The sequence below is a fragment of the Primulina eburnea genome, chromosome 6 (genome assembly GCF_022965805.1).
Source record: "Primulina eburnea isolate SZY01 chromosome 6, ASM2296580v1, whole genome shotgun sequence".
Classification (NCBI taxonomy): Eukaryota; Viridiplantae; Streptophyta; class Magnoliopsida; order Lamiales; family Gesneriaceae; genus Primulina; species Primulina eburnea.
In genome coordinates, this window is record NC_133106.1 from 33,676,493 (window position 1) to 33,688,053 (window position 11,561).

Here is an 11,561-nt window from a genome sequence, read left to right on the forward strand (position 1 = left end):
ATAAAACACACCGGCGTGCACTATCCATTATGATTCTAAGCAATTGCTTGAATATTGACAAAGCACTCAATATAAATATATTATTGTGAATTGATTAGTGCCATATAAGTGGAAGTGTCAAATAATTATGAGGTGATTCCACACTCTTAGCATGTTGAGAGGGATAAATTATTTTTATGAGTTGTCGTTATCAATCACGGGAGAATTGAAACTATAATTCATTCTTTAGCCATGTACAAAAATGTTTCTCATTAACAATGTTTAACATAACCAAATCTTGTAACCAAATATATTTTACAACATTGATAATATTGCAAGGTTTGCGATCATAAAACATAACCAAATCGATAAAAGAGAGAAAATTGTGATTTTAATCATGTAAGTTGATTTGTTTTGTGTTTTATTCTCGTAACCTCTCAAATGTAGTATATAAAAAATCCATTATTTTATGTAACAAGATTAGGGAAACCCTACACCGGATGTGAGGGTTTTTAGACCATGTTAAAGCGGTCTACAAGCGGGTTCGAGCAAGCATCATATTTTATGAACCCGTCACCGACCTGCACTCTATTATATATCTACCATGTATATATATCATCAATAATTCATTTATTTATTTTATTATATTGAATAATGAATAATTTAATACGTACTTTAATTAATAAGTTTTAACTTTTGATTTAAAAAATGAAAAATAACATTATTGATTTGTTAATTTTAAAATTTTATTTTATATGTAATGAAATATAAAATTATATAATTTTTATCGAGTTCAATCCGAAGGAGTGAGATGTCATGTGTCTCGTGTTTGGCCAAACTTATCTCATATCTAGCCGTTGTCATTTCTACACGAGGCTAATTTTAATTGGTTCGGTCTACCGAACCCAAAATAGACAAGAAAATCCCAAGAGCCCCTCCAACTTCATATTTCCATTTTTTTGGCGCTCTCTTCGTCTTCACTCATCCACGTAGGGTTTTCAAAAACTGTTCACTTCCCATTCTTCCCCTGAAATCAACATATTAGATTAATCAATAACTTGGTTCTTCGGATCACAAACGCTAATTTCAACAATATGCCGCCGATTAATTTGACGGAGGGCGCGATTGCGCTGCTCTCGAGCGGCGAAGCGCAGGGGACGGACGTAAAACCCGTGCTTCAAGTCGCTGACATACGTTTGGTGAACACACAGAACCAGAACAATAACAATGAACGGTATCGGATCCTGTTGTCGGACGGGGAGTTCACTCAGCAAGGCATGCTCGCGACTCAGCGAAACGAATTGGTGCGGTCTGAAATGCTGCAGAAAGGTTCCATTGTGCAGCTGACGCAGTTCGTTTGTAATCTTATTCAGAATCGCATGTCAGTATTCGAAATCCCCCTTACGCTTATTTATGCTTTTAGGTTTTTTTTATCTCAGTTTCTGTTGTGTCTCTAATTTTCTTTTGGGGTGAGGTGGTGGTGGGCAGTTGAACATCGTGGTAGATAAAGAAGTCATCGCGTCTCAAAATTTAGTCTTTTCTAGTTAGCGAAAGAAATTGAGTACTTTACTTATGCAATACTAAATTTTTCTCATGATGGTTATTTTTATCTTATGAATTCTTGAGTTCACTATCCTATTTCCCAGTCTTTTACTGATTCTTTTTATATTTTACCTTTTTTTTAATGTCATAAGCTATTGGTTTCTTACGGTTGACCCATTTGAAGCTTTTGACTAAAACCATTAAATTTTCCGCATTTGAACCTAGTAATAAGTAAATTATGCTCTCAGGCTACACTCTTTTAACATGTCAGGTTCACGAGTTCTGCAATATTGGATCAGGAACTTTGGTCATTGGAGTAGTTTATGTGTATAATGCGACAAGAACTCTTCTTTATTGGACTTGAGGTACCAATAATTGCACTTGACACGGACTTGAGCACATGATATCAGTGTTCTAAATGGCGGTCGAGGGGTCATCCACCTCATTGCCTTTGCCTTATGCGTCCTGCAGGCGGTTGAAGGTGAGCCGGGGCCAGGCGAGGCGAGGCGAGGCGAGGCGATTAAAAGTCAACTAAATTTGAAACCCCTATTATTAATACATTATACACGGTCTTCAAAACAAAATAGCCAAGCCAACCCAACCACCCACAAGTGCCACAAACCCTGCCTCAAACCGGCTACGCCGCCGCCTTGAATCGCCCACCACCACCTAACCTGCCATTTATGACTTTGAGTGATACTAATCTAAAATTTAACGTATGGGCCTATTCCCTGAACGTTGTCTCTGATGTAATTCATGTGAATTATTTGTTATGTTTCAATTTTATGAAATATACTTTTCCCCTAAACTGGTGCAGGATTATAATCATTATTGATCTGGACGTGATACTACAAAAATGTGACCCTATTGGTGAACCAAAGCAATATCCTAACAAGACCGACGGAAATGCCCCTTCAATTGCTAGACCGACAGCACAGGTTCAGCCAACAAATCAGCCAGTTACTGGAAGTGGTCCACAATTTTATGCTTCTGGTCCAGCTCCACTGCCAAATGTGGGCAGCGGAATTCATGCTCCTCCTGTGATGGAAGGTCGAAATGCAGGCTCGCACTCTTATAATTCTCCCATCAGCAATCTAGACTCTAGCAGATATGGTTCAACGAATGCACCTCCACAGTATGCGAAATCAGAATCTGGTTCTGGATTTCTCGGGCTCCTAACAATTTTGTCAGGCCGCCTCAGTCACATCATAATCAACCGCCTCCAATGTTCCCCAACAGGGGGCCTGTAGCTAAAAATGAAGCTCCTCCAAGAGTTATTCCTATCGCTGCACTGAATCCTTATCAAGGAAGATGGACGATTAAGGCAAGAGTGACGTCCAAAGGGGAACTCAAGCACTACAGCAATCCTCGAGGTGATGGTAAAGTATTTGCATTTGATCTTCTTGATTCTGATGGAGGAGAAATAAGAGTAACATGCTTCAATGCTGTGGCAGATCAGTTTTACAATCAAATTGAGCATGGTAGAGTTTATATGATTTCTAAAGGTTCGCTAAAGCCTGCTCAGAAAACTTTTAATCACCTTCGTAATGATCATGAGATTTATCTGGAGAGTACTTCAATTGTGCAACCCTGCTTTGAGGATGATAAAACCATCCCTCAGCAGCAATTTCATTTTCGCCCCATATGTGACATTGAAGGCCTAGACAACAACAGTGTAGTAGATGTGATTGCTGTTGTTTCTTCTATCAATCCATCCACCTCAATAATGAGGAAAAATGGTCAAGAAACTCAGAAAAGAACTCTCCAACTCAAAGACATGTCAGGCAGAAGTGTTGAATTAACTTTGTGGGGAAACTTTTGCAATGCAGAAGGTAAAACACTTCAGAACATGTGCGATTCTGGAGTGTTTCCTGTTTTGGCAGTGAAATCTGGTAGAGTGAATGATTTTAATGGAAAATCTTTGGGAACCATTTCCACTAGCCAGCTGTTTATAGAGCCAGATTTTCTTGAAGCTCACAAACTCAGAACATGGTTTGACAATGATGGAAAAAATACCACTGCTTTATCTATATCAAGGGAAACAAATTTTGTCCGGACTGATACACGGAAAACTGTGTCTCAGATTAAAGACGAAAAATTAGGAACTTCCGAGAAGCCTGATTGGATTGCTGTCTCTGCCACCCTCACGTTCATAAAAGTGGACAACTTCTGCTATACTGCATGCCCCATCATGATCGGGGATCGTCAGTGCAACAAAAAGGTTACAAATAACGGGGATGGGAAATGGAGATGTGACAGATGTGATCAGTTTGTTGATGAATGCGATTATAGATATATTCTCCAGATGCAAATCCAGGATCACACTGGGTTAACATGGGTGACTGCGTTTCAGGAAACAGGAGAGGAGATATTGGGAATATCAGCAAAAGACCTGTACTATTTGAAATACGAAGAACAAGATGATGATAGATTTTCTGAACTAATACGGAATGTTCTGTTTACCAAATTCATATTCAAATTAAAAGTCAAGGAAGAGACTTTTAGTGACGAACAGCGTGTCAAGTCAACAGTCGTAAAAGCAGATAAGGTGAATTTCCAAACCGAGACCAAATATCTTCTGGACTTGATTGCGAAGTTCAAAGAAGAGGACTCGGGTTCTTTACCTCTTAAAAGTGAGAAACCCATTGCAGTATCCGGACTGAATCACGGTGGATTTGGAAGTGGAAGCAGAGAATCAACAGCATCTGCTATGAACTACAGTGGAAGTAACATCAACGTGGCCAGAAACACACCTGGTCAGATGGGCATGTACGTTAATCAGTATAGTGGTTCACAACTTCCCCCTACTAGCTCTGCTGGTATGCATATGAGTTGTAATAGCTGTGGTGCTAGCGGTCATAGCTCTGCAAATTGTCCTAGTGTTATGGGTGGTCCAGGGCAACAGTCTTATGGAGGTGGTTTTGACAATAAGGTGACCCCAAGGCCGAGTTCTGGGGGTGCATCCAGTGAATGCTTCAAATGCCATCAATTGGGACACTGGGCTAAGGATTGTCCCAATTCGAACAATGTTCCTCCAGCTTATGGGAGCAGTAACGCAACTCCAGGTAGATATGGCACAGCATCGAAGCAATATGTTGGCGGGTTTTGAGTTTCTGATGTATATAATTTAGGATATGTTAAGTGAAGAAGCATGAGAGTCTTGCTTTGTCTTGCTGCTGGTTATGTGTTTATCCTTGTTAAGAAATAATAAGTGGAGCATAGATCGATTTATCAGATTGTGTAGCTTTGTTTTATGAAACATAACTTACCTTTTGTTTTAAATTATTTCTATCAATATGGATTTCTCTGCAGAATCTTTTTTAGGATTTAGATTAGAACATGGGAAACTTGATATATTGTGTAAAATAATTGTCACGTTTGAACAATCGAAATGTGGTGTTTGAGCTGTTGTATAATTTAAAAGATTCGAGTTGTATCATTATCATCAGCTATAATTTTTGTAAAATCGGTAAGTGTGTGGTCCTATAATTGGTATTAAAGCTAAGATCACATATTCGATTTTCATTGATTACAAAAAAGTTCAATTATTTGAAGTGTGATTGTTGGATGCAATAAATGTCTCTGCTGGTTAGAACAATCGAAACACGAAGATTGAGCCGTTGTATGATTTAAAAGCATTGAGTTGGATCATTATCACCGGCTATAACTTTTGATAAACGACAATAGTTCGGTGTTACAAAATCATTATCTCAAAGGCATGTTCTAACAAAATCATATTTTATCCGTTTTTGTGAAATTTCAACTTAAAGCAACTCATGAATTATTTATAATCAAGCCAAATCATGAATTTCGGTTTGGTCTGCCATATGTTTTTGATGATTTATTTTAAGTTTTGATTTTCACAATGAATTAATGCTTGAAATATTTTATTTTGAAAAAAAATATCAATTGACACTTTATGAAAGTTACAGTTAAAATTTAATTTTATTATGAATAAAATGATTATAATTAAATTATTATAAAACAAAATATGTATGCATATTACAAAATTTCGCAAATTGTAAAAATTCACTTTTTTGGTTATTTTATTTGGTCTAAACTCTGTAAAAAATAAATTCTCAATGTAGATTTACTATTTATAATGCTCACTTATAATAAAACACAAACTAACGATCAAATAAAATATTTCTATATTCAAGAAAAGTTAACTTAAATTAACAAAAAAATATTACACATTTATTTTTATATTAATATAATAAGTTTGAATAGGTTTGATTTACGTTATTTCCTTGAAAACTTGAACCAACCTAATTTTTTTTTGTTTAGTGAATTTTAAAACCGATTCAAGTTGTGATTCACTACAAACCGATCAAAAAATGCTGTTTGGTTTGACTTCACAATTTGGTTGACAAACCAAATTGGTTCAATTTTAAAACAACTATGATTGTATTTTCTCTTTCTTAGTTTTTCCGTGCGCTATATTCGATTATATATTATATATATATATATATATATATATATATATATATATATATATCTTCGAGGGGTCATGGAAATGGTTTCTGTACACGTAGTATCTTTCCTTTTCTGAGTCAAGCAGCACCAACGTTTCGTGCTTCATTTATGTGAAGATGGATCCAAACTGTGAAAGTATACATGAGAATAATGAGAGAGTAGATAGGCAATGTCAGAAGAATCATGACCAAAATGTAAACTGATGAAGCCAGACTTGGAACAGTTTAAATGGAAACATTAATCCGGAAATCCTAACCATCAGCTTCCATTTTGCAAGAAGGTTGAAAGAGCAAACAAATGCTTAAAGATCTGGCATTCCAACGCCACTTTTAGCATCATATGTCTTTTCCAGGACCAGATCCATTGGGGTGTCCTTGGGACCAACTGCACGCAAAGAAAAGGAATCCACGAAAAGTTATCGGTTTCGGATGCAAGCAGGAAACATAGCATTCTGATCTTAATAACACAGACAATCTACAGTATAAGCTTTTATTATAAAATATGTTGATGCAGGTTTCATGAAGGATCATAAATCTGAATGATACCAATTGTTGGCCTAGGTGTGCTCCTTATCTTCAAGATATCTGGACGAGGAATTATGGATTCTGATGCTCCAATACCTCTTGAAACCCTTACTTTACTACCGTCTTCCAAGAATTTGATTCCAACCTTACACGGCTTCCTGTAAAAGCAAATGTGAACCAGGATTTCATTTGAAAGCAAAATAATAAGATGAGGAATCATCTCCTCACCTGGTAACTGGATCAATAACCTGAACATTCGAGACATGAAGAGGGGCTTCTACTGAGAAAATCCCACCTTCGTGACCTTGCCCTTGCTTAATGTGCTTCTTTACCTGCAGTGAGACAATAAGTAGAAACAAGATAGGTAAACAAAATTATAAAAGGTAACAGTTAGCCGGCATCGATGAAGACAAGAGCCAGCAAAACTACTTTTTCATTTTCTAGAACTATTTTGTAAATTACCTAATATCATTAGAGACTCAATTGCATTAGAACAATTCTTAGTATTCCCTAATTGCATTGGAGCTACTCCTACCATAACCTTAATTGTGTTAGTCTTGTTCTTACTATTCTATTTAAATATCTTATTTGTATTCAGATGAATCAGTCTTAAAAGGATTTTTATATGCATCGCCAATTTCCTTGCAATGTGTGTTCTTAGTTGTTTAATTCCGCTTGGTATTTCTAAAAAGTCGTGTAAAAATCAAATTTCAAAGAAAAATAGTGATAATTATGAAAATCTTACTTAGAACAAATGATTGTCTGAAACTCTGAATCATATGCACAAACCCAAATATAATACTAATAATAGTTTCACGCAATTAGGTAGCACTAGAAATATAACAATGGAATACCAATAATACTACAAATTATATAATAGTCTAACACAACTACGAAATACTAGAAATAGTTTTAAAGCAATTAGGTAACACTAAAAATAATTCAACTCAATTATGTTTTTAGTTCTAATCCTATTAAGCATTTCGAAATAACAAGATATGAAACTAGTAATATGAACGGGAAAACTGGTACCATTAATAATTGCATCCTCGTTGGAAAATGGAAACTTACAACACGGGTCGAAAAATATTAAACCAAATAAACATCATAATGTCATCTCCTTGGAATTTGTCTTAATTTTTTCATGTAGTTGATGGAAAAATAACTGCTACATATATCTATCACAAAAAACATGAAAAAGGTAAAATATGCTCCCAGAGATAATAGAAATGATGGGTTAACCTCGCATACCACACATCCAGCCAGAAGAAAAGATAGAAAGGAAACATGACAAACACACTTTGACATACATATGTATCAATTGAAACTTATTTGGAGCTGCATATGACAAGACTAAAGGAGTTCCGTTTTATTCACACATTTACATTGCTATCTCGCCCAGTGTCACATCTCCAACAAGCCAGATAAATAATAACAACAAAAAAAACTTCCTCGAGCTTTGCTTTCTTCATAAAAAAGTTTGAAGAAAAAATTAAAATTTCAAACATGGATTTTTCCACACATTAAACCAAAATGCTTACCAAATTCTTGCCCTCGACAATAACACGATTTTGAGAGCGAATTACACGCTTAACCAGACCTGTCTCGCCTTTATCTTTACCTCTTATTATCATAACCTGAAAAGGAATAATAAGGCACTCGATGACAAATATGCTTACACCGGCATGCAATGACTACCTTAAATGAAAATCTACAAATTTCATACTGAATATTTGTGAAGTCAAATAAACTTCACTCGAAGTACACGTTCCCCTACTATACTAAAATTTCTGGTCCACCACTAACGAACAAGATTTTGAGAAATAACAACAATAAGCAATAAAACAGTCTTAATCTCCTCACATTGTCCGCCTCTGAGAATCTTCCAGTGATGAATGAGCTTTTGTGCAGCTTTCCAACCCATTTCGGCCTAAACCTATTCAAGGTTCCCTGTCAGGCACAATCCAGTAAGCAAAGTAAAACGCCAAATTAACGTTTAAGAGATACATACATCAAACTAAAACGAAACCGAATAAAATAATCTCCATTCTCGCACCTAAGGAACATAGAAAGATTGTTCTTTTTTATTAAAAAAAGCACTATAACCAGAAATGAGGGATCCTGCGATTGACGAACAAATCAACAAAGAAAGACTCAAATGCGACAACTTAAAAATCAGCTAAATTCAAATTTGTACAATCGAGAGAGAGAGAGAGAGAGAGAGAGAGAGAGAGAGACCTTGATGATCGAGGGAGTCACATCCAAAATTAAGGAATTCGAGGGGGTTTCAGGTGATATGGCGAAGTAGTCGGTGAAACACTTCTAATGGGCCACTGCTTATTGCGCTCGGATTAAGGGGATTTGGGTAAGTGATCAGTGAAATACTTATAATGGGCCAATATTTATTGGGCTCGGATTATCCAAGCCCAAAATGGTTCATGAAATAGAAATGTTTTTTTTTTCATATCTTTTTTTCTTTTCCTTCATTATAAATTGATTCAACTGAAATAAAAATTTTAAAAATATTTTTTTCCAAATATCAATTTATATTATCTTTTTTTTATAAAAAAAATAAGGCAAAAACTTGTGTGATCAGACGCTCTCACACATCGTATTTTGTGAGACATATATTTTATTTGGGTCATCCATGAAAAAATATTATTTTTTATGTTAAGAATATTACTTTTTATTGTGAATATCAAGGTAAGGTTGACTCGTCTCACAGATAAAGATCCGTGAAACCGTCTCACATGCACTTACTCAAAAATTAATATGTAAAAAATTAAAAATTGAACTCGCGTAAAGCCCTGGCAATCCTCTTCATAAATTGCGGTTCTGTCGATGCTACCTGTAGGGGCAGTGCCCCACAAGATCTGGACCGTTGATTTTAAAGAATTTGATGGACCCCGCATATGAATTGGTGGACCCCGCATATGTGTGTTAAAACTGGACCTTTGATTTTCTCATGGGCGCAGTGTCCTATGAAGTAGGGTGAAATATTCCATAAATTGGCCAAGACAAACTAGGAAAAAAAGTACAAAACCATTTTACACGTGATATAATTTCTGATATCAATTTTAAGTTCGTGATCAAAAGTGCAAGACACATTAAAGATTCACATTTCAGCCACAATTCCAAATGCCACAAATAAATCTCATTCAGTATGCATAGATTCAATACTAATTTCATCCAGGTTTTCTCAGAAACACACGCGCCAGTAGGTGTAGATGAAGACTTCGACATCTTTTCTGAGAATGGATATATATCCCAAATGATTCCCTGCTTACTGCAGTGACCAATTCACATTTGAACTTTTTTATTTTATTCAGAAAATTTACAGTAATTTTTCCCAACAGGAAAACGACACTATGGAACAAGATAACACATACAATGCTGCAAACTAGTATTCCTTGCATGCATGCAGGTTAGCTGTTGAACGAGCCTCGGTAGGGCTGGCACTCGACTGTTGGTTGTCAAGGTGGATTTTTATTTGATGGTTAATCAGCAATGTCTGATAGTTTATTTACACATTTTTTCATTATTGTTATTATTATTATTATTTTAACTCGTGGGAGTTGGAGCGCTGTGTGTTCTTTACAAATTACACCTATTGCATTATCGTATTTATTATTGTTATTGTTAGTTTCATCTTTTGATTTTTTAATGTATAGGTGATGTGACCGAGTAAAAGTGGGTATATATGTGATGTGTGGGAAATTCATCAGGTCGGGTTATGAAAATGATGAGGGATGAGAGCACAACGAGATGAATCCAACCGAAGGTTTTTCTCCCGAGAAGAACTAGTACTGATATGCAACCACGAAGGTAACCACGTTAATGAGCGTCGGAGGGATGTCCAGCGTAGCCACTCCGATGCTAAAGTCAGCAAGTGAATGAGGAAAATCAATGTAGCATTGAGAAATTATGTGTCAATGGTGTATCAGAATCTAGAGAGTAAATAATAGGGACAACATATATGTGAATCAATGAATAATTACTTAGTGTTTAAACAAACCTGGTATTTATAGAAAGAAAGTCAGTGATGACCTTGTTTTCAGTGCTCATTTACTAATTATGGTAAGATGGCTGCTCATACCCTGCTTTCTGACACCAACTTCTCTGACATGCCAAACCGTCCTTTTCACCTTGTCAAATCCATGCGATTCTGACACTGATCGATGATTACCAAGATAAGGTATCAGATACTTGTGCATTCGAGTGAGGTACTATCGAAGGTAACCCGGATAGAAAACCATCACTCGGTGACTCGTTTGGAAGCCCAGCTTCTAGTAGCCTGGGGCTGATGTCTCGGACAGTCATTTGCCCGGCTATTATCAAACCAGCCCAAAGCTTATCAGGACCTAGCTCATGACCCGGGATCATCCAGTACCCAAGATCCCGGCTTTCCCGGGAGGGTATCAATAGGCATGGTCAAATTTACTTTCAAGGCTAATGTTTCATGCGACCCAGCCTCGCGTTGTAAATGAAAAGATCAAAACTAAGGGTGGAGGATATGAAGCTTTTGAAACAACTGAGGTGATGAATATGGAAATTGCAAATATCAAGTACACTGTTTTTGGATGAAATATGTGCGTTAATTTCATGGTATTATGGTTATCGTTTATATGGTAGATTATTGGCACTTGGATTGGGTAATTTAGCATTATATATATATTTCTCTGGGCACGCAGTTTTGTGTTTCTTGTCTGGAAGTCTTTCACATGTACTTTTTGCGTTATTGATAATTGATGTTTTTGAATTTATGCATTTTTTTAATCGTTCAAAAAGTTCTTAGCGTCATATTCTCGAGCACCTTTAACAAAGCTTAATATTTGGACTTCATATTTAAATATTTGAAGTGCCTAGGAATTAGTAAAATACCCCTGTCGATTCCTTGCAATATCCAAATGATTATAACAAGTAAGGTGCAAAACTTGCATTATAGATCAAAACAAGATTTCCCTTTTTCTTGGCTGGCTGTTACCCTCTTGCCCTTTTTGTTCTGTTCATCTCAACAGCTTTGCCAATCACTAGAAACTG

At 36.1% G+C, this 11,561-nt stretch overlaps 2 protein-coding genes across 3 annotated transcripts; one reads left to right on the top strand and one right to left on the bottom strand.

Moving 5' to 3' along the window:
- The first annotated feature begins 849 nt into the window (after positions 1 to 849).
- On the top strand, positions 850 to 4,839 carry LOC140834505 (replication protein A 70 kDa DNA-binding subunit A-like). Its single transcript, XM_073199429.1, is given in 3 exon segments — positions 850 to 1,360; positions 2,339 to 2,685; positions 2,688 to 4,839. Coding segments are annotated over 3 exon segments (2,577 nt in total). The 5' UTR covers positions 850 to 1,073; the 3' UTR covers positions 4,631 to 4,839.
- A 1,147-nt stretch (positions 4,840 to 5,986) lies between these two features.
- Positions 5,987 to 8,729, bottom strand: LOC140834507 (uncharacterized). Of its 2 annotated transcripts, none has more exons than XM_073199430.1 (5): positions 8,063 to 8,218; positions 6,750 to 6,853; positions 6,543 to 6,679; positions 6,254 to 6,381; positions 5,987 to 6,124 (listed from the first exon to the last, which is right to left on the bottom strand). In XM_073199430.1, exons 1-4 carry the CDS (start codon positions 8,153 to 8,155, stop codon positions 6,299 to 6,301), a joined length of 417 nt encoding a protein of 138 aa, XP_073055531.1. In that variant the 5' UTR covers positions 8,156 to 8,218; the 3' UTR covers positions 5,987 to 6,124; positions 6,254 to 6,298. The 2 variants fall into 2 exon arrangements, with proteins under 2 accessions (XP_073055531.1, XP_073055532.1); XM_073199431.1 differs by lacking the exon at positions 5,987 to 6,124 and adding an exon at positions 8,368 to 8,729 and having other exon boundaries at positions 6,128 to 6,381; positions 8,063 to 8,158.
- Between the last annotated feature and the right edge of the window lie 2,832 nt (positions 8,730 to 11,561).

Bases quoted from the DNA above. Each gene is read 5' to 3' on its own strand.
- LOC140834507 (XM_073199431.1), bottom strand. From the start codon at position 8,445: ATGGGTTGGAAAGCTGCACAAAAGCTCATTCATCACTGGAAGATTCTC. The intron at 8,159-8,367 runs GTTTTATTGCTT...ATTCCTTTTCAG, and splicing joins AATGTGAGGAGATTAAGACT to GTTATGATAATAAGAGGTAA. The intron at 6,854-8,062 runs GTAAGCATTTTG...GTCTCACTGCAG, and splicing joins TTGTCGAGGGCAAGAATTTG to GTAAAGAAGCACATTAAGCA.